The sequence below is a fragment of the Cinclus cinclus genome, chromosome 13, assembly GCF_963662255.1.
Source record: "Cinclus cinclus chromosome 13, bCinCin1.1, whole genome shotgun sequence".
In the NCBI taxonomy this organism is placed as follows: domain Eukaryota; kingdom Metazoa; phylum Chordata; class Aves; order Passeriformes; family Cinclidae; genus Cinclus; species Cinclus cinclus.
In genome coordinates, this window is record NC_085058.1 from 12,043,735 (window position 1) to 12,058,408 (window position 14,674).

At 38.7% G+C, this 14,674-nt stretch overlaps 1 protein-coding gene across 1 annotated transcript in view; it reads left to right on the forward strand.

Annotated features, from left to right (window-relative positions):
- The first annotated feature begins 1,254 nt into the window (after window positions 1-1,254).
- PDE8A (phosphodiesterase 8A) overlaps window positions 1,255-14,674 on the forward strand; it is a 30,256-nt gene continuing 16,836 nt past the window's right edge. The window contains exons 1-8 of the mRNA XM_062501842.1: window positions 1,255-1,296; window positions 3,703-3,893; window positions 5,070-5,126; window positions 6,588-6,645; window positions 8,066-8,154; window positions 8,382-8,460; window positions 10,070-10,207; window positions 14,480-14,568. Of these exons, the coding sequence (XP_062357826.1) occupies window positions 1,270-1,296; window positions 3,703-3,893; window positions 5,070-5,126; window positions 6,588-6,645; window positions 8,066-8,154; window positions 8,382-8,460; window positions 10,070-10,207; window positions 14,480-14,568 (728 nt within the window). The 5' untranslated portion in view covers window positions 1,255-1,269. The remainder of the gene's footprint in view (window positions 1,297-3,702; window positions 3,894-5,069; window positions 5,127-6,587; window positions 6,646-8,065; window positions 8,155-8,381; window positions 8,461-10,069; window positions 10,208-14,479; window positions 14,569-14,674) is intronic.

Consider the following 14,674-nt stretch of genomic DNA (forward strand, 5'->3'; position numbering starts at 1 on the left):
CCCTTTAGCTCACTTTTAGCCCACTCCCTTTAGCCCACTCCCTTTAGCTCACTCCCTTTAGCCCACTCCCTTTAGCCCACTCCCTTTAGCCCACTCCCTTTAGCTCACTTTTAGCCCACTCCCTTTAGCCCACTCCCTTTAGCTCACTTTTAGCCCACTCCCTTTAGCTCACTTTTAGCCCCCTCCCTTTAGCCCACTCCCTTTAGCTCACTCCCTTTAGCCCACTCCCTTTAGCCCACTCCCTTTAGCCCACTCCCTTTACCTCACTTTTAGCCCTCTCACTTTAGCCCACTCCCTTTAGCTCACTTTTAGCCCACTCCCTTTAGCCCACTCCCTTTAGCTCACTTTTAGCCCACTCCCTTTAGCTCACTCCCTTTAGCCCACTCCCTTTAGCTCACTTTTAGCCCACTCCCTTTAGCCCACTCCCTTTAGCTCACTTTTAGCCCACTCCCTTTAGCCCACTCCCTTTAGCTCACTCCCTGGAGCCCTCCTTTAATCACCTGGCCACTTGCCGGAGCAAAGCCCAGCCCTGCACCCGCGTGGCCAATGAGTCCCTGCATCCTAAACTGAACTATGGTACTGAGCAGAACCTAATGTGAGAATCACTGACGAGTCAAAAGCGTGACATAGGACAGTATTTTTGCAGGGTTTTTCAAGCAAAGCTGCATGCTGAATACATGCTTCATCCCAACACGTTCCTGAATCCTGGAACCTTCCCTGGAGTGGTTGGGTGGGCAGCAGGGAATGCAGCAAAATGCTCCTGGAGAAATTAAATCAGTGTCTTTCTGTAGCACCCTTGGGCACCTGTTATATATGAAATTTGAGCACCTGTTCCATTTGAAATTCTAAGAGAAGAATTAAGTATTTTTGCATTTCTCCTGGAGCTTTAATGCTTTTTTGGACTTTAAAAGAAGCAGTTTTTAAACATTTCCATGTTTCACAGAACAGCTGGAGTGATACAGAAGATACAGAAAAATAACAATCTGTCTCCCAGACTTTCATGACTAATCTGTTAGTTTACATTTAAAATAACAATTAAAAATTACTTGAAGGCTAGTTTGTTATTTCGAACTTAGCATATAAATTTAAAAAAACAGAATAAGACCCTTATCAGGATGCAGCCTCATAATGATAGTAACATATCCCCCCAGACAATGGTAGATAAGAGAGATAATAGAGATAATGTTTCTTCTTCCTTAGGTATTATTCATTAATAAGTTCCCTTCTTATTTCTTCTAGGCACCAGTAACAGATGTGCAGTTTGGCCCAATGAGACTTCATCAAGATCAACTTCAGGTAACATAGCAGTTCAAACTGAAGTTTTGATTTCTAAAATATCACAGATGTTAGCTTAAAATTTATGACTGGAATTTCTCAGATTATAGGGAACTTCACAGAATATTTTTTTCAAGAGATAATGTGTACATAACAGATTTTTATCATGACATTCTATATGTGTTATCCTAAAAACCCTGCCTGTTTTCTCCAACCATCTCTCAGCTCATAAAAATAGAGCAATTTTTTCTGGTATTAGTTACCTTGTCATCAATTTAGTTTGTGCCTCATTTTGTATTTTACTGCTAGTCAAATTCTTAATCAAAATCTCACCAAACTGATTCCAAGCCAAAGAAACTTGCGATATCATTACAAAAGATATGAATTGAACTTGGCAAAAGATATTTTTTTTATTATTCATTACTGACTGACTATAATTAATCTTCTTTTATGCCTTTATTAATAAAGGGTTTATGTCATTTGTCCCCTTACTTTGCCTGGGATGGACATGAGGTTTGTAGATATATGACTCCTTTGGACATCCTTTGAAAATTCTTCCATATCCCAAGGCATACTGAACCATTAATCATCCAAGATGTTCCTCAGTCAGTAATTGCAAAACTCTGCAAGTAGAGACAATGTGGACCTAATAATTTGAAAATGTCTGTCTTAAGAACTGCAGTTTAACAGCTTCTTGAGAATAGTAATATCATCAAAAACCAGATCTTAGGACATCATCATCCAGCTGTTCTCCAAAACTGGAGTAGTCCTTGAGTATTTCTGCCATCTGTATTGTTTTTAATGATTGTATCACTTTTGTCCGGTCATAGACCACTCTGAAATGCTGCTGATTTATCTGGTAATATAGCTGGCAGGTGTGAGGGAAGGAGAAGGTAGGCAACATCACATTTTTGCTAGAGTCAGTCATACAACTCAGATCTGCTGATTTCCTGTGCTATTGTTGAAAGCCTTTCTTCTCCTCTTAAGGAGTGTTATAGATTAACTTCACTAAATATAGCCCAAACTATGACATGATTTTGCAAACAGTTTTGCAGGTTGCTGTAAAAGGAACCTGAACTGAATGTGTCCAAGATCCTTCATTCTTACAAAATATGCAGTACATGGATATGTTAATATTTACTGATAGACATTTCACCAGCCTGGTCCAAAGTGTAACAGCACTGGAGTTCCTAAAATTACGCAGAAGATAAACAGCAGTGGGATGTGATGTGAGTTACACATGCTTCACTTTGCCTGAAAAAAACATATCAGAGTGGGTTTAAATCAGCTACTGAAAGATTGGTGTCTTGGGAAAATAGACCAAATGCTGGCTTGGTTACCCATCTTTCCCAAAAAGCTGCATGTGCTGGACCATCCCCAAAATCAACACAACATTGATCTATAGTCTGCCATACTGTATTCTTTCAGGCAAGAGAAGTTTTCTTCTGCAAAACACTATTCTGATGCAAAGCACAATCACATCAGTAAGTCTTCTTTAGCAGACTTTGTTCATCTTCTGTGTTAAATCCTAGAATTGGAAATATATTTTAAAGGAATTGGGCCTTCCCATACTTTTAGTCTTTAGGCATTGTGTTGATTTTAAAAAGGCTTAGAGAGATTAGTTACTGGCAATTACACAGCAAGTTAGGACAGAGCAGATAGTGGCTCCTAGGTCTGACCTCCAGTTCTGGATTTCAGCTATGATAATCTCCTTCTGTGATACAAATCCTGTGGCAGGCTTTGTGTAGGAGTCACACAGGGACATACTCCATATACAGTGGTACTGCTTATGATTTCAATCTGGCATGAGTTCCTTTTGACCAACCTATTCAGAATTTCCAGAAACCCCACGGAGTGAGCAGCATCCAGTATTTTGGGGAATTAGGATGAGATGGGAAGGAAAGCAGACTTTTTTGTCATGCCATTGAAGCAGCTTTAAATACTGATTCACACAAGATGATCTGTGGGTTTGTTGTTGTTGTTGTTGTTGGAGTTTATTTGTTTATTTGTTTTCCCCTTTTTTTGGAATATGACCATGGCAAGAAAAACAACCCCAAGGAAAAGTTTGCATGTGAGACAGTTTTGGAGAAGTGAACTCACTGTTGGTTCATGTACACTGTCTGAAACACAGGCATCTTGTGTCAGCTGATTGCCTGAGCTTTCTTTGTAGATAATGACAAGACAGTTCCAAAACTTGTTCTTCCCGTGTGGATATACTTACCTCTGGCAGACTGTTACACCCACTTGAAACACCTCTCTGTGTACAGGCAGCTATGAAAAAAACAGTGGTCTGTAGAAAGCAATTCTTTTAAAAACAATTATTAAGCCTCAAAAGTGACTTTAAAAAACATGTTAAGAACGGGGGGAAAATCACAGAATCTGCTGTAAGATTTGTTTGTGATTGTCCACTGCCTGTCTTCACCTCAGGTACTTTTAGTGTTTGCTGAGGAAGACGAGCAGAGTAACGGGTTCCGCTGGGCGTGTGACAAGGCTGGATTTCGATGTAATATTGCCAGGACACCTCAGTCTGCACTAGAATGTTTCCTAGATAAACACCATGACATTATCATTATTGACCATAGGCATTCCAGATACTTCGATGCAGAAGCACTATGCAGGTAAGCACTGTTTCAGTGTAATTAGTGTGTAACAATGTAAACACATCATCGAAGAGTTTTTGCTTTTATATGATGCTTTTATAAACTCTTCCCAGCATTGATTCTTTTTGTTTTAGACAGGTGTGCACTGGCAGCATCAAGTACTGTTACTTCAGTGCTTTACCTCTGATAGCAGCTGCATTTTTCGTTGTGTCCTAGAGTCTCTGAAACTCCATCTGGCTTGGAGCTGCAGTGTACAAATTTGTTGCCATAGTGAACTGTTGGGTAGTTTTTTGGTTTTCTTTTGTTATTTGGTCTTTTTTTGTCTTTTCTTTTCAATTATCTGGTTCCTTGTTTTCACACCAGATCAACTGCAAAGGTAGCATGTGCTGCCAAGCACCTTAATTAATTCATTCACTTCATTAATGTTCTAATTTTTTTGCAATGTCACTTCCTGTTGAATAACTGAACAACTGCCAATGCAAATGGGCAATATTTGGTGTGCGAGTTTCCATATCTACAACATTTGAAAATATGTTACGAAGAGCAAAATTGCAAGCAGATTCCAAAATTAATTTTAGAAATTGCTGTAAAGTATGAAAAAAGGAGGAAAGGATTTGCCTTTGTGAGTCTCTTCACAGAGACTTGACAGGCAGCGGTGCCTTGCTCCAGTGACTTGGCAGTGAAATCGCCCTTGGGAGCGTGTCTAGACTGAATAAATCACTGGGGTGGGGTGGCAGGGTCACAGTGTGTGCCCTGGGGGACTGTGGTGGGGCAAAGGCTCTTCTTGCTGAACTGAGGGAAGTAGATAAGATCGTTTTCAGGCCAAGATTGGGTAGCAGCACTGTTCCCCTTGTTCCATTTTTGCCAATCTGACCCAGAACTCAGTAAAATGCACCTTAAATGAGTGAGGCCAAACCCTTCAAACAAGTCCATTATATGCTGTTTCAGAGATAATATTTTTTGCCATTCCCCCACTGAGAGTATTTGAGTTGTAGATTAATCTATGTTCGTGGAGTCTCAGATATAATTTATTCTCCTTTCTTAGCAGCAAGCTCAGGATTTGTGTTTCGTTTCATTTGTTAAATGATTTAAAAGAGATATTTTAAGAAAAGTGCTGTCTGAAGGTTCTGTAAAGTCATGTTTTCTGAAATGTGAACTTCAAAAGTATTTAAATAGTTTGCTTTTTATTTAAAGGTCTATCAGAACAACGAAAGCCTCAGAAAATACAGTCATTATTTGTGTAGTACAAAGGTAAATACTCATATCTTTACTTTCACCTGTGATCAAAACTGTAAATCTTAGCATTGTAAAAGTAAACACTACATTAAAAAACCTCAATTAGAACTTCCTACTGTGCTAATAATAATGTGCTGTACCAGAGTTTTTACTATCCTTGACCATAGCATTGGGACAGAAATTGTTTTTTTAATTTCTAGTTTTTACTAAAGGATGTAATTTTGAACTTTATTTTGGGTTCCTCCTTGCACTCCCCCCAAGTCACTGCAAACTTTCAGAGCATGTTTCAAACAACTTCTGCAACATCCTGTACAAAACTGTCTCACTGATGTGTGTTTTGAACCTTTCTTAATCTGCCTTTCAATATGATTAATCTCAGCAAAACCCAGAGATCCACTGAGTATGAAAAGCAATATAGAACAATGTGATCAGTGCAAAGTATCCTCTGACCACAGAAGTTGTAAAAGCAAAAGAGGTTATGTATGTAGATATGTTTATGTATGATTACATTATGTATAGTTTGATTTATGTATATATGATTATGTATGTAGTACTTAACTCAGTGAAGTACTATGGATGCTATTTCCTCCCCCTCCCTTGAAAACATTACTTACAAAATAATGTAAAAGTAAAAAAGAAAGAAATCCTGTATATTTAATGAAATTAAATAACTGGAAGTTAATTTCCTCAAAGCATAATTTGGGAATAGCCATTTCTCAGAACACATTATTTCTGAAAACCAATTCTGAGGTGTTGAAATTTCCCATTAAAAATACACTACCATCTCTACCAAAAAAAAAAGAAAAAGACCTTAATTAAACATTTCAAGATCCAAAACTTCCTGCATAAATAAAAGCTATTGTGCCATCTGCTAAACATGACCAGCTTCAATCTGCTTATTGACAGAGACTTCACATAGCTTTCTTCCAGATTCCAGCCATACATTCATGTGTGTTAAAGGGTCTTTTCACAGTATAGCCAGATTATTCAGGTACTTCATTTGGAATGTGTCCCAAATGTGACTTACTAGAAGGCAGTGGATAGGAAACACTAGAAAATCCATCTTAATTCAGGCACCTTGAGTTGCCCATCTGAGATTTGGTACATTCAGATAGCAAGTAATTTATTAAAACTTTGGCTGTGCAGACTTTCAGGTTCATTTCTGACTAATGCCAGCATAAACAACAAGGATCCAGTACAGAAAAAGTCTAATGATCTAGCTCATTAATTGGTTCCTTGAAGCATTAGAGTTTTTTTGATGTAAGCAGCTCATTACATGCATGAAGGAAAATAATGTTTTGGCTTATCCATGCCTAAAATGAAACCTTATAAAAAATATGTCTAATTCCTATGTCCTGTAAGGATCTAGCATTAGCCTCAGTGTGATATCTGGAGTACAAGTAGATGAATAGATTGTGAAATTTGGTCTGAGTTAACTACAAAAATAATCACTGATTTATCCTCCTTGTTTCAAAGGCACACTGATCGTGAGGAGTCATCAATATTGCCCCTGATCTCTGCTGGCTTCACAAGGGTATGTGCTGTGCTCAGCTGGCTTGCTCTGACATTTCAAAATTGTCAAGCAAGAAGCTCTCCAGAAGTTTGGCTGTCAGTCACCATTTGTGCCAGTGATCCAACCTGTAGATCTTTTTCGTGCTGCTCATTCTTCTATGTCCCAGTTCTGAATGTTGATGTGACACTCTTGGGGATATAAGAAGTGGGTCTGAGACTTCTCGGCTTCATACATTTATTTCAGATTAATTACATTATCCTTTCCTTGAAAAGTTGACATTGACAAATTGATTAGTGGCTGTGGCAGAGGCAGAGAGCAGCTTGCAATGAACAACAGAATGCTCTGTGGGAAATTTCTTCTATCAAATGCCAATTCCCACTGTAAACAGCCTTCACACACTGTCAAGTGCCATTAGCTGTTGTTTGGAGGCACCTGGGAAGTATTGCATTGATTCTGTTCCTTGGCAACTATTCCAGCTGAGTAGAAAAGGTGCTTATTAGTGCATCAGTTCAGTGGGTACCTTAACTGCCTTCAGCTGACAATGGAACAAGAATTGGCCTGATTTACAGCACTATTCCAAATATTTGGTTGCACGCTCACCAGATTTTTGCTGTCCCATCACATTCCATTTGCACCCATTTGCTTATTTCTAGTAAGGTCCTGATCCAGGAAATGCTACAGCCTGAAAATAATGGCATTTATATGAACAGAGTCATTCCAGTGGGCACATAAGTAATTCAACACAGGTTCTGAATAATTTATGGATCAGAGCTTTGGAGATGGAGCTAATGGCAAAGCACAGAAAATTTTGTTTAGCAGCTTTGATTGTTGTGGCTTACCTGTGATAATCAATCCTCCCACCCAAACTATCCATGTCTGTGGGACTTCAGTGTGAACAAAGATTTACCATTCAGGCTCATGCCTGTTAAAATGAAATGTCTTTTTAAAAAGTGAAAGTTATTGAGAGATGCTGAGATCATTGCTATAAAAGCCCCAAGGTGAATAAGGTATACATCACAGGAATTTTTTTTTCATCTATTTAGACAGTTTGGGATATTAGAAATTAGAAACTCATAATAACTTCATAGTAACTTTTACTACTTAAGACCAAATTTTTTTTCACTGTTATTTTAAATAAGCAGCATGAAAGCTAAAAGTAGATTTAAAAAAATATACGTTGATCCTGCTGACAGTCACAGAGATTAACAGGTTGGCTGAACCTCATTGCTATGAGGATCTCTCACATTTTCAAAATGCAGTAACTTGAAAAGTTTTGCTAGTACCAAAAAATAATTTTCTCTCATTGCTCGTGTCCCAGCATATTCATTTTTGGCATGTCTACTCCTTTTCTGGTTGTTTAGCAAGCAAAAGAAATCAGAGCTTCAAATCCTTGCAGACAGGAATGTGTATTAATGAAATATATGTAACCTTTTATTTGCAGAGATATGTAGAAAATCCTAGTAGAATGGCCTGTTACAATGAGTTGATTCAACTGGAATTTGGACAGGTGAAGGCACAATTCAAATTAAGGTAATTTTACCAAAAACATTATCAACAAAGAATTTCCAATTTAGCCATATCCTTAATAGAGTATTTATTTTAATGTGCAGTAGTTAATTATAGAATGCCAGTTACCTGGAGAAAATAAATTAATTGTTAAACTACAACACTATTCAGTATGAAGTTGTAATACTTTATTATCATATATAAGAATTAAGTGGATAAAATTTTTGGATGCCTTTTTCTTTTTTCTCCAGGGCATGTAATTCATTATTTACAGCATTAGAGAAAAGTCAAGAAGCCATTGAGATCACAAGTGAAGACCATGTAATACAGGTTTGTTCCAGTCATAAGTACAGAAAATTGCTCTGTATTTTATTTCGTCTATGATTACACTTACTCTTTCTTTCAGCCCAAGAATCTAACTTAATGCTTCTAAAAGACTGAAGTGAGTTTAGCTGCAGTGTAGAATTTTCTCCAATTAAAGTGTCTGGACTAAATCAAATAAATTTTAAGGGAGATTGTTGTTTCTGAATTTACTCTCGTTTGTTTATTTTGTATTGATTCTTTTTCTCTATTCATTCCTTCTCTATATCAAGAATGAATGCAGCCGCTGGTTTATGTGCATTCTTTTCCAAAAATATTGTGTTAATTTGATGCTCTTTAAAATCTAATGGATGTACTATTCAAATAACCCTACTTTTTTTTTTTCCCCTAAAATCTGATACTGTTTGATGTATCAGAATTTTTGGGCCAACTGTTTTTGAATGTAATCTTCTCTTAGAAATTTCTTTAAAGCAGGCAAAAGAAATTGTGCTTAGTTTTGCAGTTCTGAAAACCATCATCTTTTTAAAGGAGTTAGTTCCATCTCTAGCTATGATGCAGGGATGAGTGATTTTATTATGGGTAAAGAGCTTGAGTCTAAGCCTCTGGGAATTATAACACACATACAAATTGTACCTTCTTGAGCCAAATCTTGACAATGGCAGCTTCATTGAAGGATATGCCTTCTTCATCTCTTTTACAGAAATAACAGAACACACCCTGAAGTAGTTTTAAATACACTTTTTTCATAACAAATTTTGTCCCTCTGCAGACAGCCCCAGAGTATGAGAGAACTGACACTTTCAGAAGTCCTGGAGCTCCATCAGGCCCAGCTTTTGCACAGGGAGGAGAAGGAAGGGCTTCCTTTGGGAAGGAAAAGAGTGTTCTCTCTTTAGTGGAGAACCATTACAAGCAGAGTGGCACGTTTTCCTTCCTCTCATATTAAAAGATTGTAAGCTGTAAAGGCATCCAGATGCTGCTTTGACAGGACTGTGCCTGTAACTCAGCAAGTGAGAAGACCATGGAGGGGTGGGCTGCTGGTACCAGTCTGCAGCTTTATTGGGCAGGGGCCAAAAACTGCAGTGAAATGCAGCATTCCCTTCAGGGAGAAGCCTGCTTTATTAAATCCCACTTCTTCCACTCTGCTTGGCTGGGCTTTGCCTGGACAGAGGAATAGTGATGTTTGGCCCTTGCACAGAATGAGATGACGAATTTGCCAATAGATATGGATAATATTCCTATGATATTCCACTGTCCAGTTTGTGATTTTAGGAACACTGAGGTAGGTTTGAGGTTTATTGGTTTGGGAGCTGACAGAGCCAGTTTTTCAGGAATTTATGTTGTGTGTCTAAACTCTGTGGATGTGTGATATTCAGCTGTTTGCATAACTTCCCTCTCCTTGCTGACATGCATGCACTCTGCACAACTATTCTAGCATGGAAATTCCTGGTTTGCTTCACAAAGAAAAAAAAATGTGAGCATCTCTCTCAGGAATAGTACACACAGACATTTATTTCAGGCTGGGAAAGAGATCTCCTGGTTAAGCAGACAAAACAAGGGATTCTCTTGTGCTTTAAGTATACTGTTGAATGGGTATTTGTTGTTTTTTTTTATTTCACAGTACGTCAATCCTGCTTTTGAAACAATGATGGGCTATCAAATAGGTGAACTAATAGAAAAGGAATTAACAGAAGTGCCTATAAATGAAAAAAAAGCTGATTTCCTAGATACTATTAATTCCTGCATAAAGATAGGAAAGGTGAGTAATGGCATTGTATCACTTTTATTTGCTACCTGTAGAAGTTATTGTAGTCCAGCAGTGATACACATTAGGACTTGCAGCTTCACAGATGCACAGCATTTGCAACTTACTTAAAACAAGAACAGGAAGTAAAAAAAAAAAAAAAGTTCATTTTTAAGGGCTTCTTTCTCTTTTCTTGCTTGATAGAGGTACTTGTTTTACAAAAATAAGTGACTTGCTACATTTCTTTATAATTTATGTTGTTCATAGCAAATGGTGTGGGAGTAGTGAAGAAAAATGAGATTGAAGCACATTTTCTGGTGCTATGTAAATGAGAAAAGTACCATATTGAAGAATTTCACCCTGCAATGTGAAAGCTGATTTGCAAGTTCAGAATGTAAAAATACCAATGAGACATTTGCAATACCACTTGAAAGTGATAGGCAGTGTCAGCTGCCAGCTGCCAGTCTGTTTAATTCCCTAATGGCATGGGAGCTGTCCAATGGATTTCCATTAGAAATGGTCATTGCACCAAGATGAGCTGGTTTCTGATGTCATTGAACATGACATAGTGCCTTGCAGGGAGAAGTTCATGGAGACTGCACAGAGAGATTTGGGAAGGGGTGTGTTTGATGATGCTCCATGGCCCAGGCTCAGGAGAGCTGGCTGGGTCATGGGGACTGTCCATGGGAAGCAGCACAGTGTTGGCACAGGGCATGGAGATGCCAAAGCAAATCATGGTACTCTGGATCTAGACAGGGATGCAAAAACACAAATTCAAAGTTGTGGTGAGTCATGCTGTGTAGGTCAGGGTGCTGACACAGCACTCAGTGGCAAAAGCTGGGTGCAGATTCCATGTGCATTTCAAGGAGATTGTGTCACTCGTTTCCACATGTGCTGGCCTGTTGGAAGAGATCCCAGCAACAGGCAGTAGTTTGGATTATGGTGCTTCACACCTCTGTTGCCTGACTGGAGTTATTTCAGTAAATGTGTGCAAGACAAAACTGATGTTAGGACAGAGTACTTACTAAGTTAAAATTCAAATACATTAGATGTGTCAGGCTTTAAATCTGCACCATTAATTCTTAAGATATAAAGTGATAATTTTTTAATATTTTAGTGAGCTGATAGAAATTTCGTTAATAATGGAAATATATTTACTCTATGAATTATGGAAATCTAAATATAATTCATCTCCGTCCTTGTACTAATTTTACTCGACTGTGTGGCTTCAACAGTGAGGGCTAATGAAATACTGCCTACTTAAACCTGTCTGTCTGGAACAGCTTAAGCTGTTTTAGGTGGATATATTCTATTTGCAGGCGTTCTGTGTTTCCTCTGGAACATTTTATAATAGGTAATCTATGCAACCTTAAATTTATATATTAATATAAAAATGAATTGCCAGTTAAATTATTACAGGAATCATTTGCAAGTAGAGGTTAACTGTGAGGAACAACCTTTGAAATACTTTTAGTTTTGAAATTATTTGTGTCAAGATATTACAGCATTTTCAGAGGTGCCTGAGTTACCTGGATCATTCTGACATGGTCTGTGTGTAGTTACAAGGCTTGTGATTTCTTTATATCCTAAATCTAAAAGACTGCTTCTCACTACAATAGGTTATATTTTGGCTACAGTAGGTTACAGCACACCAAAAAAAGAGAAACTGTCTGCTCTTGTGATAATTTCCTGTCAACAGGTTTGACTTTTCTGTTTTGAATAAATGTGGTACTATACTAACATAGTAATAAAAAATAATAGAAAGCAAGTTTTTCTGATCTTTGGAAAAATCTATGCTGCATGAAATTTATCTTGTCTTTAAATGGAATTCAGGAAGATGGACTCTTGCAGCATTTCACCTCTTCTGCTCACGCACTGTGAGCAAGTTCAGTATAAACAAACTGGTTAATAGGTATTATACTCAAAAAGTGGAAATTGCAAGGTTCATAGAGATTCTTGAGTCAGGATGTTGTTTCTCTTAGCAAAAACCATATCTCTGGAAGTTATTTTTTGTTACAACAGCTGGCTGTAATTTGCCAGAAGGCAATGTTATTGAAATGTTCATCCATCCATACTTGAGGAGTTAAGAAAGAGTTATGCTTTTCTTCATTCTTTTGTTTCACAATTCAAATTGCATCCTTTAAGATGAAACATGCAGTTCTGACTAGAATTCTTGCTGTCTTTGATCTCTGCAGTTTGCTCTTAGCTTTGCTTTTTCTGAAGTGAGATGAAGGGCTACTGATAGAACAGACAAGACGTGCAATTCCTCTCAGTCTTTGGGAGCTGTTTGCAAGGTCTTTCCAGAGGGGGTGGGAGAGCAGCCACGCTGTGATAAAGCAGATACAACAGCACTTTCCCAGCTCAGCCTTCAGTTCTGTGAAATTGTTTTCATGACATCTTGTGCTTATTTTGGTGTGCTCTGTTTTCTGCAAGCTGTTTGCTGAGCATTGCTGGCTAGTGCAAGAAGCCCCAGTCAAAAAGAAAGCCTGAGCTGAGGGGTTCCTTACTGTGAGAGTGCTCAGTGGACAGATGTGTGCCTTGGCCTTCTTCGTGGAGTTGGAAACCTCAGCATTGATTCAGTCTGTAAGGAGTGTCACTGTGGGGTTTGCTGAGTGGTGTTTGCTCTTGTTTGATCCCAGCACTCCCCGCAGCAGGAACTGCTCACGGTGCTTGTGTGGCTCCAGTGCAGACATAACCATGGGCTTGACTGACAGCACATCTTGGGAATAGATCTTCTCTGCTGGACTGCTGACAGAAGCTCTGGGAGAGAGCATATGGTGCTCTTAAAATACATTTAAGTGACATCCCTGGGAGAACTTCACCTACCAGCAGGAGTTTGGCTTGGACCTCCCATTTCTCAGAATTGCACTGACCTTTTCCCTCACACATTTCCTGCCACAGTTTCACAGGTTTTAGAAATTCACAAGTTGAAAAATCGATCTGTTGACTGAGAAGAACACATTAGTGAATAACCTGCCTTGAAAAGGATGTGCTTTCAAATGAGGGAATTATCCAATCTAGAGTTTATGACTTCACCCCTTTGTGCACATCCTGGGTTTATTACCTGGGTTAGAGATTGATTACTCATCTCTACCTCATCCTGGTTGTCAGGAAACTATTGATGTACATACTTTTTAATTATGAGAGCATTGAATTTTGTAGTGCTTGCTTTATCTTCATTTGTATTCCTCAAGTAGCTCACAGAAGACATTATGCTCACTACACAATTTGTTATGCACAGTTCTCTTCTCTGACAGATCTTCAGAAAAGCCTTTCATATTTTTTTCTGTGCAGCCTGTCAACATGCAGTTCTCTGTGGGCTAGAGTCTTTATTTGCTGGCTCCATCAACATAAATGTAAAACTATTCTCTCTGTACCTGTGTTCTGGCCTGCTTGACTGTGAAATCTGTCAGTCTCACATAAATAAATACATATTGTGTGCCTCGTGAGGGTATTTTCACATGCATAAGATCTGATCTAAAGTTTGTTGAACTCAACGGAAATACAGCAATTGGCCTGAGCAGCTTGTGTTAAGTGAACATGCAAGATGGATTCTATTATTCATTAATCACTCAGTATTTAGTAAATGCCCAGCTCAAAAAAGACCACCAACAGCTATTCTAGGGATGGAAACACATAGGCAATCCTAATACCAGAGTGCTTTTAGAGGGGAGGCAGAATCCAGGACCTATTCTACTGCATTCTCTTCTGCTTTAAAAGAAAGAGAATAAATCTCTGCTGCATTTGATAGTAAACTGACAGTATGGAAAGTAAATGTGCTGGGATACCAAAGCACTTTAGTGACAGATGCATTTAGTATTAACCAACCAGTGATAAGACATCCAAGCCATGCAGCAGTGATGGTGTATCCAGCGGGGAAGGTGATCAGGGCAGTGTGACAGCTTTGCAGTGACCCTCCTGTCCTGGGTCTCTGGGGAGACTCTGCTCCAGGCAGAGGCTGGCCTAAGCTCCTGCTCTCCCCAAAATGACCTGCAACACCATTAAGGTAAGATGGGGAAGAGAAGGCAGCTAATTCCCACAGCTTCTGAGTCCAGCTGTTGCAATCAGAGTATTCCCAGGCTGCTCCTCTGGAAGTTGTCCATGCATTGGCAGCAACACAGTGACCTACAGGTTACTTACTGGGGAGAAATTTGATGGTTTGAGCACAGTTTAACCAGTCCTGCCTGGTTTTGTATTTTGAGACAGCTTTCAGTGAAAGAAGGTATGAAGCCACAGCTTCTCTTCATGTTTTATCTGAACTTCCTTCCCCTTGAATTATTTTTTCAGGAATGGCAAGGAATGTACTATGCGAAAAAGAAAAATGGAGATAGCATACAACAAAATGTGAAGATACTACCTGTCATTGGACAGGGAGGGTAAGTGTGAAAGCTAAAGTCATGATTTGTGTCTGAATGAAGGCTCAGTTTAGAGTTCAGTTGCCTTCAGCAGATATTGGATTATCCTGCTACTGAGTACAATGGA